At 40.1% G+C, this 17,952-nt stretch overlaps 1 protein-coding gene across 2 annotated transcripts in view; it reads left to right on the plus strand.

Annotated features, from left to right (window-relative positions):
• Window positions 1-17,952, plus strand: part of BLVRA (biliverdin reductase A) — a 212,587-nt gene that overhangs the window by 124,857 nt on the left and 69,778 nt on the right. For both annotated transcript variants that reach the window (XM_037035394.1, XM_037035395.1), the window contains one exon: window positions 6,810-6,907. In XM_037035394.1, the coding sequence (XP_036891289.1) occupies window positions 6,810-6,907 (98 nt within the window). The remainder of the gene's footprint in view (window positions 1-6,809; window positions 6,908-17,952) is intronic.

The raw sequence follows: 17,952 nt of genomic DNA on the forward strand, positions 1-17,952 counted from the left end.
GAAAAAAGTTTAAAAATAAAAGTAAAAAAAAAAACAAACTCCTTCCTTCTTGGTTTCAAACTTTCCAATCCGTTTTTTCTGGATTCAGCGGGACCCCTCTGTGGACTGGGTTGTAGGCCCAGGCACACTCCTACGCGCTAGTCAGGCTACCAGACTGGGGTGCAGGCACTCGTCCACCCAACAAGCTGCCTGGGTCCCATGGGATCTGGTACTGGTCCTTCCCAGTCTTGTGACCAGGTGTGAAGCAAGTCAAGGTGCCTTCACAGGAGAACACCTCAGGCCCCTTTCCGATAAAAACTTCTCCAGAAATCATGCCTCTCAGCCCAGCCCAATCCCCAACCTGACCGTTTAGGACAATGCTCCTCCCAAATTTCCTGGGCTTGCGGGCTGGTGGGCTGGCGACCCCAGAGATCGCAACTGAACATGGCCCTCTGTCCTTTCCACCCTCCCTGCAAACCTAGGCAGACAGGTCTCTGTCACCCAGCCCCACCTTAATGGGGAAAGACTGAGCCAGCTCTCTTTCAAGGACCTCGCAGCCGGCCCAAGGTTCCACTGGGTGTCGGGTTCGGGTGTGTCCTTCGTGGCACTGGCTTCATACGGAAGCCTCTACACCCCTAATGCGGTGGCTCTGACCTGGCCGAGGCCAGCTGGCCCTGCTGCTGCCGCTTTTGTCTTTACTCACAAGTGCCGGGCTCCCAATGAGTCCTCTGTGGCAGACACCCTGACAATGGCCATAGATGGAAGCCTCTGGGCCCCGAAAGCTGTGGCAGCAGAGGCTCCAAGGCCATTAGGCGCCAGCCAAGGTCTGCTGGTCCCACTACTGCTGTTCCCACCGCTGCTGGTTTTGACTTTACTCTGCGGTGCCTGGCTCCCGATGAGTCTTCCATGGCAGATGCCCCTGTCGCTGGGTGCAGATGGAAGCCTCTGGGCCCCGACCGCTGTGTCAGCTACGCCTCAGGGCCATTATGCGCCTCAGGGCCATTATGCACCAGCTGATGGCTGCTGCTGGCCCGGCTGCCTCCATCCTTACTCACGTCCCTGAGACGCCTCCGACCTGTAGCAGTCTGGTCCGTCACTATCTCTGGTCTCTTATTCTCATAAATGCTGGGGAATTGTTGGTTGGGGAATTGATTTCACTGTTCCTCAGTAGATCTGCCAGGATTTTCTCCCAGGGGTACGAGAACTGGAGTCGCTCCGTCCTACCCCGCCGCCATTTTCCTGTTTTTCTTTCTTTTTTAAAAAATAAATTTCATTTATTTATCTTTAGACGGGAAGGGAAGAAGAGAACGAGAGAAATATCAATGTATGGTTGCTCCTTGTCTGTCCCCTGCTGGGAACTGGCCTGCAACCCAGGCATGTCCCCTGACTGGGAATGGGACTGTGATCATGTGGTTCACAGGCCCGTGGTCAATCCACTGAGCTATACCAATCAGGGCTGTTTTTCTTCCTTTTGTTAAAGGAGACCCTTTAGCATCTCTTGCCAAGCTAGTTTGCAGGAGGTATATTCTTTGAAGCTTCTTTTGTCTGGGAAACTCCTTATTTGACCTCACATTTTTATTTGAGAGCTTTGTTTGGTAGAGGAGTCTTGATTTCAGGCCTTTGTTTTTTATTAACTGGAATATTTCTTGCCATTCCCTTCTGGCTTGAAGTGTTTCCATTGAGAAGTCACCTGCTTGTCTTACCCGGTGTTCTGTGTATGTTGCTTCCTGTTTCTCCCATGTCATCTTTAAAATTCTGTCTTTTCTGGGTATTTTGCCATTTTAATTATGATGTGTATTGAAGTGAGCCTTTTTGGGTTCATCTTGATTGGGACTCCGTGTTTTCTGGATTTGTGTAACTTTTTCTCTCATGAAATTAGGGAAGTTTTCCATTATTACTTTTTCAAACAGGTTTTCTCTCCGTTCTTTTTCTTCTCCTTATGGCATCCCTATTATTCAGATATTATTATTTGTCATCTTTTCCTGCAGTTTCCTTAACACCTCTTCATTCTTTCTGAGCCTCTTTTCCTTTTCTTGCTCTTTCCGGGTGTTTTTTCCTACTTTGTCCTCCAACTCCCTGATCCGATCTTCTGCTTCATGGATCCTGCTTTTGATTCCTTCTACTGTGTTCTTCAGTTCAGAAATTGTATTCTTTATTTCCTCTTGGCCCTTGCTGATAGTTTCTGTTTCCTTTTTCATCTTGATATAGTTCGCAGTAAGTTCGTTGTAGTTTCCCTGTAGTTTTTGCTAGTTCTCTGTGAGCTCATTGAACTTCCTTGTAACCATTGCTTTGGACTCATTATTTGATAGTTGACTTGCGTCTGTTTCGTCTAACATTCTTTCTGATGTCTCCTCCTTTCCTTTGTTTGGTGCTTATTGCTTTGTCTTTCCATGTTTGTGAGACTTTTGTTGTCAGCCTCTGCCTCTTAAATTGATCTGTTCTGACTCCCTGGGTTTGTAGTGTGGACTGCTATGGTGGAAGACCTGTGAGATTCAGTTGTGCAGTCAGTCTCCTTGATCTCCTGAGCTCACTGGTTTTGTGCTGTCATTTATGTTGGCTATCTGTATGTTTTTGGATATTGATTGCTGTTGGGTCTTTTTTTGGTGAGTCTTTCTTTCCATCTGGTTTACTGAGTGTCACTGCACTCACCATGTCATATTCTGTTGTGTGCGTTCGGACAATTGAAGCTTGTTCTTCTGTCTGTCCATGGTTTTCAAGTTTCTCTCTCACTATTGTCTGTTGTTTGTATTGGGTAATTTCTCCACCCTTTCTCTGCAATCCCAGATTGGTACTGTGTGGAGGTTAGTGTGGTTTCCACTCAATCCTTCACCTTCTTCCATTATTATCTGTGGGTGGTTCCTTTGTTGATGGGTTCTCTCTTCTAGCAGGTATATTGGTGTTCATAGCTTCGACCCACTGTTTTATGTGATCAGTTTGAGGAGGAAGGCAAAATGGATTAAGACAGCAAGAATGTATTCTATGGGATTTAAAGCCAACCTGTAGAGATGAGATTGGAGATACTTTGGATATGTATAGTGTTAACCATGATATTTCTCCCAATGAGCCACTTTGAAGGGGTAGAAAAAAAGATAAGATTCTTGGTAGAGGGGGAAAGGATTGTGAGTTGGATCCAGAGAACAATGAGCTTGTGGGAGGTGAGATTATGAGATATAGTGAGAGTATAAAGGATACAATATAGCTGTAGTATGATAGAGAATAGAGTTAAGCACAACAATAATAAAATTTCAGAAGACAATGAAGTGGGCTAAGATCCAGATGCTTTGTAGTCTACAATTGTATGGAACAATAATTATTTACAACAGTAATATAGGAAAATCATATGACAGAATCTATATGATCTGAATAACAAGAATAGGAAGGAGGTGACCTAGAGTAGAGTGCTATTGGAAAAGAAGTAAAGTGATAGAAGGAAACTTAAAAATACACTATGAAAGAGAGAAGAAAGAAAATGAGTCAAATAATTCAATTAAACAAGACAAAGAAAACTAAACAGAAAAAGGGAAATTAGAACTAATAAAATAAAAGAAGTTAAATAATGAAAAAGAAGTCAAATAGTCAAAAAAGTAATAATAATGTAAATAAATAATAACTTGCAGTTCTTTGGAATATCAAAGTGAAATTTGTCTCAGTTTCTCAGTTGCTGTGATGATCTGTGTTTGGGTCTGGGTCTGATCCTTTCACACTTCCATGTCTCCCCGCTGTGGGGAAAAAAGGAAAGCCTCTTGCTGGCTTTTCACCAGCAAAGAGAGTTCTGCTTGTCTTCCTGACTGCAGCAGGGTGTGGGGGGTTGATTTTTGCTTTTCTCCCTTCCTGTGGTTTTACACAGATGGAGGCTAGGTCGGGGCTGCACTCTTCTCACTTGCTCAGCCTCCAACCCATTTCCTCAGTTTACTGCCTGTCCCCCAGTGCCTTTCTGTACCATGCCTTCGTGTTCATTCCACTAGTTGTGCTGTCCTTGAGGTGCACCAATTAGGTGCATTTCACACAACACCTTCTTGCTCTTTGCTGTCCTATGTTCTAGGGACTGGCAAATTCTCTTCAGGGTAGTTTGGCTCCCCCAGTAAGTTAAGTCTTTTTGACGACTCCTAATTCCAGGAGCTCTGCTGCTCTCCTCTGTAGGGGGATGCCTCATCCTTCCTCTTATTGAGCCAGTTCGGCCCCATTGGGTGGGAGCATTGCCATGGCTGCCCAGGTGGGTGTGCCCGTGTGCCTCTGCTGAGGCAGGCATGGGTACATGTGGCCTCTGCTGCTATCTGGGGGAGGGGAGGGGCATGGCCACAGTTGCAGCAGCAAGGGCTGGCCCATGGCCAAGGCAGTGGCAGCTGCAGGGGCGGCTGCTATGGGAGAACTCCCTAAACAGCCATTGAGAGCCTCTTCTTTTTTTTTCTTTTTTAAATAAATTCTTCCTATTCAAGCCTGTCATTCCAAACAAGTGCTCAGCCTCTCTCACAGTCCAACTTCCAACCAGACTGGAGAGTATCCAGGTCAGGGTCCATCACAACCCAACTATTCTCTCTTCTCTAGGTGTCACCTGGCAGCACAATTTCTCTGGTAATGACCCAGCCAGCGTCTACAGTCTCAATGTGGGGAAACCACACCTGTGCATTTGCCACTTTGTGTTTATTCCCACTAGCTACTTCAAGCATCCAGGTCCATCATGGTGCTGCCGTATTTTCCCTGGTTTTCAGGGGAGGGAGCCATTGATCTGGCTCTCTTCTAAGAATCATGAGGCAGGCCCATCATGGGCCAGGCCTGGGGCCGCAGCCACCCTGGATCCTGCACTGGTCCCAGAGACCTTATTGTACCAAAGAAATTTCCTTACCATCTGATTTACAATGGCTTCTACAGTTTGGGGCCTCCAGCCTTCATATAAGTTGGGATGCTCTTGGCTGTTCACTCTGTTCCTCAGATCAGCTAGGAGTTCCACCTATGTACAGGGGGAAGTGGACTCTGCTCCCACCTATCTCGCCACCATTTTCCCTCTCTTGTCCTATACTATTCCTAACCTTCCCCAGTCTTTTTTATGCCTAACAACTATGTTTCATATTCCCTGTACCTTTTCCCTCCATTTTTCCCCTCTGCCAACCCTTTGGTAACCCTAGTTGTGATCTCCATTTCTGTGATCCTGTTCTTGTTCTAGTTCTTTGCTTAGTTTTTTTTTTGTTGTTGTTTTTTAGGTTCAGTTGTTGAAAGTTGTAAGTTTGTTGTCATTTTACTATTTATAATTTTTGTTCATCTTCTTTTTCTTAGGTAAATCCCTTTAACATTTCATATAATAAGTGCTTGGTGATAGTGAACTTCTTTATAAGTGAAAGTGCTTTACCTTATCTGCAAAGCACTTTATCTTCCCTTCCATTCTAAATGAAAGCTTTGCTGGATAAAGTAATCTTGGATGAAGGTCCTTGTCTTTCATGACTTTGAATACTTCTTTCCAGTCCCTTCTTGCCTGCAAGGTTTCTTTTGAGAAATCAGGGGACAGTCTTATGGGCACTCTTTTTATCTTTAATCTTGGGTAATGTAATTATGATGTTCCTTGGTGTGTGCTTCCTTGTATCCATATTACATTTCACTTAACCATTAAAGATTGGACTTAATGCCACTGATACTCTGTGCTCCTCCCTGCTGAATGAATTACTAGCCACAACCTGATTTTTCTCATCTTCTGGCTGAGCCCCATTGTTATCTCCCATCTGTGAGGCTGTGTCTGTAGCCTGGGTCAGTATTTTTCTCTTCTCATGTCTTTGGTTTGTTTCCCCATTCCCACTTTTAGATGTTTCAATGTGTGGATCTCTCAAGTTTGTTTATGCATTGAGCAGGGAGTTCTTCATTGAAATATAGCTGTTCAAATTATTGTAACTTTAAGGGGAGAGACCAAAGAGGATATCCTGTGCCATCATTCCTCTTACATCACTCAACATTTTTTTCTCTTGCTATGTTTTTTGTAAGAATACAGTGTATAATTCATATAAAATTCAAAATATGTAGTAATCAGCCATTTATTTTGTCAGTAAGACTTCCAGCCAACAGTACAAAATTGGTAGTTATAGGGAGTCAAAAGTTATACAGATTTTTCACTTTGTGGGAAATATTTTTTTCCCTTATTTATTGTTCAGTAGTCAACTGTAAATGTTTATACCCTGGAATATTTAGAGAATAAAATTCAAACTTCTAAGCACAGTATTCTAAATCCTTCACATTCAGGTTCTCAGTAATATTATGACCCCATTTATCTCTGCTCCCTACTCCCTATAGCCCACTCCCCTGCCATGCTGTAATTCTTATTATCAACTGAACAATCACCCACAAAATGCCTAAATGCCTGCATGTCCTGCTCAATGTGAAAAATGCTTATTCTCTTGTACCTGGAAATGTTTACTCATGATTTATGAGTTAGTTCAGTCATTGTTAGTGAAATATTTTCAGACTGCCTCAGACAGAGCTAGCTACCATGGGGTTTGTAGTCTTCATTTATATAGCTATCATGTGTTATCAAGTAATTTAGCTGCTAGTGTGTCTTTATTTCTTCTCCAGAATAACTGGTAAATAGTACCTAGTTGAATACATTAATAGATAAATAAATTAACGTTTAAATTAACCAACTACAAGGGCTTTCTTTTATAGGATAGTTCAAAATAATGTGATTTTCAATTCATCCTCATCCTCTGTTTTTCCTCTCATTCTCATAGCACATCTACACACAGAGACTTTTGTTCATTTATAACTTTTTGTATTTTGTCATGCAAGGCATTTTAATAAAGGTTATTTGAAGTGTTATTTTTTTTTTCTGTATGTGTCTCTTGTTTTTAAAGACAATTCCTTAATGCTGGCAAGCATGTCCTTGTGGAATATCCTATGACACTGTCTTGGAAAGCAGCTCAGGACCTGTGGGAGCTAGCTGAGCAGAAAGGTGATGTATGTTCTTTCTCTCTGTCTAGAACATGGATCCCTTACTAAGAGGTACTGCCACTAAGATTTCTGTGATGTCATCTTTATCCTTTAAAGTTTAACATCATCAGATATATTATTGGCCCAAAAGGATCCCAGCACTTCTCCCTTAATGGTGTAGGCACATTTAAGGGGATGTGTGGAGGACCAACAGGGCAGAGGATGGGAGTGAATTTTCATACTTTTGTTTGAGACTTGTTAGCTTCTGTTACTCAGATTAAAATATGAATTACTTTTCACTTATGGCAATATCGTTATAGTGTTTTAGCTTTATTCATGTGATATTTATATTGCTAGTGAAAAAATGCTCAAATTAATTAATTATTTTATATTCATGCTTGGTAGTTTTGTTGTATTTTAACAACACCATTTTTATTGTTATATGCCAGGAACTTGAGAAATCTGATATATACTTCATATATTATTTTGCTTAATTCTCCTAAAAGTCCGTCGAGAAAGTTATTTTCTGTAACTTAAAGATAGGTATCCATAGATCAGAAAAGTTAAATTATTTGTGCCAGGACAGAAAACTAGTAACATGACTACTATTTGAAGATGAAAATTTGAATTCAAGTCTTGTGTTTTCTGGTGTTCACATTTGTTCTTCTGAATCATCTTGTATGCCAGAGATTGTTTTTGTTGCTATAGTAACTGGACATGTCCCTCTATGGAAGCAAGTAGAATTAAATAAAATGTTTAAGGATGAAAGGAGCTAGTTAAATGAAATTTGGATCACAGATTCCTTTTTTTCAACATTTCCTATGGAAAACATTTAATATATGAAAAAAGCATGGTGAATAGTTATAATGAAAACATATTATGGAGATTTCAGGGATGAAAGCAGCAAGGTAGGTGGGAGCTGAACTCAATTGCTCCCAACTGGGGTAGGTGCACCCAACTGGGACATCTAACCGATCTTCTGCAGAACAGAATGAGCAGCCAATGGAATTCCACCTTATGTGAAATTTGGAAGCCAGAGATTGCAGAGGACTTAAAAACAGACAGTAAGGAGATTGCATAGGCCTACAGGAAGGTCCCTGGGACCTGTGCCAGGACCGTGGCTGCTGATGGAGCTTTGGAGAAGAGCCGGAGAAACAATTGTAGTATCGCAGCTCCCTCCTCTGCCAGAGCAGGAAGACCAGTCCTGCACCAGGAGAGACCTGAATGCTTGAGGTTTCTGTGGGGATAAAAATGTAATGGGAGGCCCACAGAGGTGGTGTTTTCTGTTTGGGTTGGGGTTGCCGGCTGGGACAGTACCAGAGAAATTGGGGAGCTGGGTGATACCTATAGATGGCAGAAGAGTTGAGTCATGACTGACCCTGACCCAGATTGTCTCAGGACTGGTCAGAGAGTCAGGCTGTGTGAAAAGTCAGGCACTTGTTAAGAACAGCTGGCTGCTACCAAGGGGAATTTGCTTAAAAAAAAAAAAAGCTCTTAGCTACTGTGCAAGGAACTCTCATGCTGTGGCATTGCCAGTGAAGAGGGAGGAGGAGGGGCACGATTTGCCCCAAATCAGGGCACCTAATGGACTGATCAAAATGAGGCAGCAGGGGCTAGGTATTAGTCCCCAGAGAAACTTAAGAGAGGAGCTAGATAGACCTGAAGGGACTTTGCCTGTGCACAGGGCCCAGGCCAGCAAAGAGGGAGGAGGGGTGCATGGTGTTTCCACTAGGTGCATTTCATGGACTAATTAAAGGATGGCACAATGAGGTGAATTAAAGGCACCATTGGACATGTGGACATGGACAGTATGGTCTGCTCAGTGCTCTGAAGGCTTGGGCTAGAGGCTGGATACCTCTGAATATTGTAACTCAGATGGATATCCTAAGGCAGAACCACAAGAAAGGGAAAACAAGGACAAACAAACAAAAAAATGGAGACAAGTGCCCCTCTGCCTGAAGCTTCCAAGAAGATCAGCAGAACCTGCTTAGCTGGCTTAAAATCAGCAGGAGGCTTTTTGTTTTTCTTTCAAGTGTAATACAATAAGACCTGGAGCTGTGAAAGGTACAAAGGCAGATTCAGAGAGAGATCAGAAGGGTAATGCCAACAACTGAGACAAAGTTCCCTCTGTCATTCTACAGAACTTGCATTTTATTTGTTACTTTTTAAATTTTTGTTTTTGTTATTATTATTTTTATTTTTTTTAATTTCTCGTACTTCCATTGAGTTGTCTTTCTTTCGTTTTTTTTTTATTTCATTGTTTGACTGGTTTTCTTTGTTCTCTAATTTTTTATTCTAATCATATACTACTTCCTGTCATGTTTTTGTGGTTTCAGTTCCCACACAGCACCCTTCCCTGGGCTTGGTCCATTTCACTGTCTTCCTATACTTTATTACTGCTGTGGTTAACTTTACTCTCTTGCATACTACGCCAACTTTCTAGCCCTTACTCTCACTATATTTCATCATCTAACCTCACAGAAGCACTCTGTTTTCTGGAGTGAGCTCACATTCTTTCCCCCATCTAACAAGAGTCTTATCTATTTTTCACCCTTTATAAAAATGGGCTAGTTAAGTGAAATATTATGGTTATTGCTATACTTCTCCATAGATCTGCTATCTCTTGTACTTGCATACTTTAAATCACATAAAATACACTGCCAGTGTCTTAATCCATTTCACCCTTGCCCAGAGCCTGGTCACATACAAATAAGGTGGGAGCTTGCATACCACTAAGCCCACTGGATGAGGGAACCCACCAACAAAAGAGCCACTAACAGGTAAAACCCAAGAATAATGAGAGCTACCACAAACAGAAGAAAGGACAACTCTAGAGTATCCAGGCGAGGAGATAAGAGTCCCTGAGTCCCACAGAACTCCTACCATAGAAGTTCACCCTACAAAGATAGCTAGCAAAGCAGAGCACCAGGAATTACAGAAACAAACAAAAAGACACCTAAAATGCAGTGACAAAAAATAACCTGCAGTCGAAAGCAATTAGAGATTCCCCACTAACAGAGCTAAATGAAATGGAGGCAAGCAAACTATCAAGTATAGAATTTAAAAGAATGGGTATAAGGATGTTCAAGGAACTCATAGACAACCACAAGGAACTGAGTGCAAACTACAACTGTATGAGAAATGAAATAGAAACTATAAACAAGAACCAGGAAGAAAAAAAGGATATAATTTCTGAAATAAAAAATGTACTAGAAGGAATTACAAGCAGGATGGATGTAGCAGAGGACTGAATTAGTGAGCTGGAAGATAAACTAGAAAGAAATACCCAGGTAGAGCAGCAGCATGAAAAAAGACTAAAAAAAATATAATGATAGATTAAGGGGATTGCAAGACAACATGAAGTGCAATACATTAAAATCCTAGGAATACTAGAAAAGGAGATGAAAATTAATAAAGGGATAGAAAGTCTGTTTCAAAAAATAATTGCAGAAAACTTTGAAAACTTGGAGGCAAGAAATATGAAACAAGTTCAGGAAGCAGAGAGGGGTCCTAATTAAAATAAACCAAAAGAAGCCAACATAACACACATTATAATTAACCTGTCAAGTTTTAAAGACAAACAAAATCTTAAAAGCAGCAGAGACAAATAAAAGTAACATACAAAAGAGCTTGATAAGGCTAGCAGCTGATTTCTTAACATACACACTGCAAGCAAGGAGAGTGGCAAAAAATGTTCCAAGTAATGAAAAGCAAAGCCCTGCAACCAAGAGTGCTCTACCCAGCAAGACTCTCAATTAAAAATGGAAGGCAAAATAAGAAATTACCCAGACAAAACAAGGCCGAAAGAAGACAACTCCACCAAACTGCAACATAAACTGCAACATATCCAAAGAGATATGTTGCAAGAGGAAGAAAAACAAAAGGAAGAAAAACACTGAGAGACAGAGAGCCATACATATAAAGAGGGGAAATGAATAAGTACCTGTCAGTACCTACCTGAAATGCTAATGGATTTAATGCTACAATCAAAAGAAATAAAGCAGCTGAATGGGTAAGCAAACATGACCCATAGTTAGACTGCCTACAAGAGACCCACCTTGAAAAATAAGACCTACACAGACTGAAAGTGAAGGGTTGGAAAAAAATATTCCAAGCAAATGGACAGGAGAAAAAGCTGGAGTAGCTGGAGTAGCTGGGGTAGAAAAATGCACTTCAAATCAAAAGCCATATAAAGAAACACTGAAGGAATCTTCATAATACTGAAGGGAATTTTCCACCAAGAAGACCTGAATATTGTAAACATATATACAGCTAACATAGAAGCATCCAAATATATAAGGAAAATCTTAGAGGACTTCAAGAAAGATACAGACAACAACACACTTATACTAGGGGATGTTAACACCCTGCTGTCAAAAATAGATAGATCTTCCAAAAACCATATCAACAGGGACATTGTGGCCTTGAACAATGCCCTAGATCAATTGCACTTAACTAATATATAGAGAACCTTTCATCCCAAAGAAGCAAACAAAATGCACATTGTTTTAAAGTGTACATGGCTTGTTTTCAAAGATAGACCACATAATAGGACAAAAACAAGCCTTAACAAATCAAGAAAATTGAAATCTTATCAAGAATTTTCCTGGACCACAATGGTCTGAAACTAGAAACCAACCTCAAGGGAAAAACTCAAAAACACTCAAATTGTTTAAGATTAAACAGCATACTGTTGAACAATGAATAGGTTAAGGATGAGATCAAGGAAGAAATCAAAATGTTTTAGGCCAAATGAAAAGGATCCACACAACAGTTTATAACTTATGGGACAAAGGAAAGGCAGACCTGAGAGGAAAGTTCATAGCAATACAGGCCTACCTAAGCAAGATGGAAATATTTCAAATCAACAATTTATCCCTACAGCTCCAAGAACTGGAGAAACAACAACAAACAAAACCTAGTTCGAGTAGAGGGAAGGAAATAACCAAGAACAGAGCACAGTTAAACAACATACAGACTAAAAGAATAATCCAAAGTACCATTAAATTCAGGAGCTGTTTCTATAAAAAGGTAAAGAAAATTGATGACTCTGGTAAATCCTTTTACCAGAGTCATCAAGAAAACAAGAGGGAGGACCCAAGGAAACACAATAAAAAATGAAAGAGGAGAGATTACAACTGATACCATAGTAGTACAAAGGATTGTAAGAAATTGTTAAGAAGAACTGTATATGCTAAGAAATTTGACACTGAGGTTGAATGGACAAATTTCTAAAAAAATATAATCTCTCAAAACTTAATAAAGAAGTGGAAAGCCTGAACAGACTGATAACAGCTGACAAAAATCAAAACAGTAATAAAAAACCCTGCAGCACACAAAATCTCTGGATCTGATGGTTTCACAGGAGAATTTATCAAAATGTTTAAGGCAGAACTAACTATCCCCTGTCCTTCTCAGAATTTTCCAAAAAAAGTCCAAGAAGAGGGAAGACTCCCAATCTCTTTATGAAGCAAGCATCATCCTAATTCCAACACCTGATAAAGACACAACAAAGAAAATAAACTACAGGCCACTATTGCTGATGAACATAGACGCTAAACTCAAGAAAGCAGTGGTAAGCTGCATCCAGTAAAAATACCATACACCTTGATCAAGCAGGATTCATCCCAGGGATGTAAAGATGGTACAATATTCACAAATCAATAAATTTAATATCACATAAAAATAAAGACAAAGATTATATGATCATATAAATAGATGTGGAAAAACATGCAATAAGGTGCAGCACCCATTTATGACAAAAATACTTAGCAAAGTGGGAGTTTGGGGAACTTACCTCAACACAATAAATGCAATATGTGAGAAATATATGGCCAACATCATTCTCCAAGGGCAAAATCTGTAAACTTTCCCACTAAGATCAAGAACAAGGTAAGGATGCCTTCTTTTACCATTTCTATTCAATATAGTATTGGAAGTCCTATGCGGAGCAATTGAACAAGAAAAAGAAATGAAAGGCATCCAAATTGGAAAGGAGGGCAAAAAAACTGTCACTTTTTGCAGATGACATGATAATATACATAGAAAACTATAGACTCCACCAAAAAACTACTCAACTTAATAAATGAATTTGACAAAACAGTGGGATTCAAAGTTCATATTTAGAAATTGAAGGCATTTTTGTATACAGTTATGAAAGATCAGAATGAGGAATTAGGAAAACACATTTGCTGTAACAAAAAGAAAAATGAAGTACCCAAGAATAAACTTTACCAAGGAGTTAAGAGATCTGTACTCAGAAAACTACATAACACTGGAAAATAGGAAATTAAGGAAGACACCAGTAAATGAAAGCATATACCATTTTCATAGATTGAAAGAATGAACATCATCAAAATGTACATTACCCAAAGCTATTTGTATATTTAACACAATCCCTATTAAAACACCAATGGCATATAGATGTATCGATAGATACAGAACAAACATTTCAAAAATTTATATGGAACCATATAGGTTTGAATAACTGCCACAATTTTGAGAAAGAAGAACAAAGTAGGGAGGATCATAATCCCTGATATCAAACTATATCACAAGGCCACTGTAATCAAAACAGTTTCATACTGACTTAAGAACAGACACATAGAGCAATGGAACAGAATAGAGAGCCCTGAAGTAAACCAAGTCTCTGTAGTAAATTAATATTGGATAAAGGGGACAGAAGCATTAAATTGAGTAAAAATGTCCTCTCTTACAAATGGTTTTGGGAGATCTGGACAGCTACATGCAAAAAAATGAAACTTGATCACCAACTTAACACCATACAGAAAAATAAATTCAAGGTGGATGAATGACTTAAATGTAACTCACAAAACCATAAAAATCCTAGAGGAGAACATAGGCAAGAAAGTCTCAAGTGTACCATATAGAAATATGTTCACTGATATGTCCCCTAGAGCAAGGGACATTAAGGAAAGGGTAAACAAATGGGCCTTTGTCAAAAATAAAAACGTCTTCAGAGCTAAAGAAAACATCAGCAAAATGAAAACAGAGCCAGCCATATGGGAAAACATTTGAAAATGATACTTCATACAAGGGTTTAGTCTCCAAAATATATAAAGTAGTAACATGAATCCTCTACAAGAAGACAAACAACCCAATTAAAAAATAGCCAGAGGACCTGAACAGACATTTCTCCAAGGAGGATGTAGAGAGAGCCCAGGAATTACAAAAGGATGCTCAGCATCACTAGCCATCAGAGAGATGCAAATTAAAACAACAAGGAGATATCACTTTACACTCTCAGAATGGCTGTTACAAAGAAATTAACAAACAACAAGTGCTGGAGAGGTTGTAGAGAAAAGGGAACCCTAGTGCACTGTTGGTGGGAATGCAGACTGGTGCAGCCACTGTGGAAAAAAAGTAAAAATGGAACTGACATTTGACCCAGCAATACCACTGCTGCAATTATACCCTAAGAATCCTGAAAAATCCATTGAACATATGCACCCCAGTTTTCATAGCAACACAATATATATGATAGACAAGTGTTGGAAACAACCTAGATGCCCACCAGTTAGGGAGCGGGTAAAAAATATATATATAGTATATTTACACAGTGGAGTAGTATGCAGCAAAAAGAAAGAATGAGCTCCTACCCTTCTTGACAGTATGGATGGAACTGGAGAGCATTATGCTAAGTGAAATAAGCCTGAAAGTGAAAGACAAATACCATATGATCTCACCTTTAAGTGGAACCTAATCAACAAAACAAACAAGCAAGCAAAATATATCTAGAGATATTGAGGTAAAGAACAAACTTGCAGTAAACAGAGGTTGGGTATAATGGGCAAAATAAATGAAATGTTATTAAGGAACATTTATAAAGAACACATGGAAAAAGCCAAAGGAGATAGATTTGAGAGTGGGAGGTAGGGATAGTTGGTGTGGGTGGGGCATGGTGGGTTGAAAATGGACACAACTGTACTTAAACAAGAATAAAAGAAAAAAAAAAGCAACTTGTTTTTATCAACAATGTAGGCCAGCCACACTTCATTGAAACTCATGATGTCTTCTTTAGCACTGGGCTGTGTTCCTGTAGGATAGGGGTAATCTTTCCCCTCCTTAGTCCCACCAGGTAAACTTAAACCCTTTCAAAAACTTAGTAGACATCCAGTTGATGTTTTGTGAATATATAGCTGGATGAATGAGTATTGAAATGATTGAGGAATTTTGAGGTCATCACCTTCCTATAATATATGTCATGCAGCAGATGTCCAAGGACAAAATACCAAATTGCAGCCTATGTCCCACATATTTCTTGCTAATTACAAAAAAAACCCCTCACTGAACAATAAATAGTTCTGCCATTACCATTCTAATCAAATGATTGCTAATGGAGTTTTCTGACATGAAACTATCTGGATGATGCATATAGCATTGACCATATAATTAAAATGTAAATTAAAGTTTCATTTCACAATAAATATAGGGATAAAGGAGACATCAAATTATAAGATCAAACAAACTAGAATGTGGTATAGTCTACCAGATAAAAGACCAAGTTATTTTTAGGAAAACAATGTCCTGAATGTAGTAACTTTCTTCCAATGGAAATGAGGGGGAAAGACTAAGTTTACAGTGGAGAAACCAGACAGTACCTGAGCCAGGTGAACATGATATAGTAACAAGTCATGTTAATAGCATTTACCCTTGATATCATATGATAAAAATGGCTCAGTACTTTTTTTTTAAACCCATAACTCCAATCTGATTATGAGAAAAACATCAGAGATTCAAGATGGTGGCAAAGAAGCTGGTAGCTCCATTCTGTTTCTCCTAAAACCAGAGAGGTCTTCCAGCCAAAACACAGAACTGTCCATTAGAGTCCACCAGTGAAGAGTGAGTGAGAGCATCTGTGAGTGAGCATATACATGGACAAGAACACAGGGAGCATATGGCAGTGGGCAAGAATTTTTCAAAATAGGAGCTGGTGGACTATGCTCTCCAAATGGAACCACATGGCTGCCCAACCCAGCACTTGTAGCTGTACATAGTCAGGGTGGCTGCAGATTGGCTCAGGAGCCACGGGTTATTGGGACAGAAAGAGAAGGCCTGGGAGATGCAGGCTTCGGAAATGGCACTGTCGAAGCAGGGCTACTGAAGCTGAAGATCACTGGAGGGAGAGGGATCAGCACTCTGCCACCACCCTGTGTCATAGTGTAGCTTCAGAGCTTTCCCAAAGCTATCCAGAAAAAATCCAGAGAGAAACTTTTTCTAACACTGTTGGGGACTCTGAAAGGCGATGGCCAGCTGTGTCCATAAGAGACTGTGATTTTTGGGAAGGAGGAGCACATGCAGAACAGGACCCCAAGAGACTGGTGCTGCAGCATGTGGGCCACACAGTAACCCTTTTAGAAGGGGAGCTAAGCAAGACCTGTGACTTGGCAGGAACCTGGGGTTTACATACAAGTCCAAGCAGACACAGCAGCTCTGTTAATGAAAAACTCAGAAATAGAATCACATCAAAGGAGCTGTAGGACTCAGCCCAGCATGGCTCATGAGCAGGGGAATGTTCAGAGTAGAGAATTTGGGTCTAAACCTCCTGGAAGAGAGCAGCAGGCTTGGGAATGAAAGTCAGGAACTGAACACCTGGGATTTGCTGCAGTTAGCCATATCCCTTCATAGGTAACCCCAACTCTCATCTGTGGGATTACAGGCTACAGATGAACAAGGTTGGGCTCAGGAGTCTCTTGCTAGGTACATTTCCACAGGGAAAAGAAGAAAGAGCTCTGAAGGGTCCCTTCACCAGACACTACAAGCTACACAGTTCCTCATGCCAGGATGCCTTCTATTTTCTCTCCTGCATAGTTTTTCAACATTCAGTTCTTGTGCTTCAAGTTTAGGCCTAATTTATCACCAGGTTTTATATTATAGTTTACTTCAAATCTCATATTTTGCTCTACCCTTCTCTTACTCTATTTTACCTCCTTCCTCTGATGTGGACACAGGCCCACAGTGTCCACATCATTATGCATGAAATGAGACATTCACATGGACTACCAAGTCCAGAGGAGGAAAAGGGACAGCATGGCTTTTTCTCTCAAGGGGAGCAAAAGCTGTGGCCCTTGCCATAACCAGCCTTTATTGGGTTTCTCTACACATTACAAGATAGTCCTTATTTACTATGCACAGGTTGTTTCAGGTGGTTACCTTTTACAGAAAACAAAGGAGCCAGTGCTGCAAATCACATCACAGAAGAGGGATATTTGCAAATGAAGAGGTCAGACATGGTTGAACCGGTTGCATTTGTCCTTGGAAGGTTTAGCATGGATTTTAGGAAGTTATTTTGTAGTAAATGTTTGCCACAAATCCGGGTAAGGGAGTTTTTATCAAAAAGCAAGACTCAAAGTGGCTTAGGCACATTGCAGGCCTGATTCCCCACGGGAAAACCTATCCATGGGTGTAGGTCCTATGCATCTCTGAGTGGGAGCTGGGCCCACGCCATGCAGAATGGTCTCCTATGTTCCTTGTTTTTGTTTTACATTTTATTTTCTCTCTGCTGTGACTTCTCTTTCTATTCCACACCCTTACTATTTCTCTCCCATCCAACCTTTCAAAACAATTTTAGCTTGTCATTAGTCTTCTTATGTTCTTCTTACCATTCTTAAAACACACTTATTTTCTCTCCATTTTAATCGGACTTTTCCTGTTGATTGTGGGTAAGGTGGTTGTGGTTGTATTTCTTCAATTTTATTTCTAGATAGTCACTATTTTTGTATTTTAAATGTCAAATTTACTATTTCCCTCTCCTACTCCATTCTGCCCTTTTCTCCACTTTTACTCTATTTCCCAATTTTATTATTGCTTCTCCCTCTATCCTTAAAAAAATCACTTTTCTTTCAGTCATCTCAGACTCATTTCAGTCATCTCATAGTCATTTTTTCTTTCTTATAATCTTAATGTCTTTTTGCCTTTATTAGTATTGTCTTAATTGGTGTTGATATTGTGATTGTGGGTGAGGGTTATTTTTGCAGTTGTGGGTGTGTTTTCTGAGCAGTTTGGTTTTGATTTGGCAGCACCTGGACCACAGTATGTAAGATGTGG

This window comes from Sturnira hondurensis, unplaced genomic scaffold (assembly GCF_014824575.4).
Source record: "Sturnira hondurensis isolate 20B ecotype Veracruz unplaced genomic scaffold, ASM1482457v3 Scaffold0022305, whole genome shotgun sequence".
Classification (NCBI taxonomy): Eukaryota; Metazoa; Chordata; class Mammalia; order Chiroptera; family Phyllostomidae; genus Sturnira; species Sturnira hondurensis.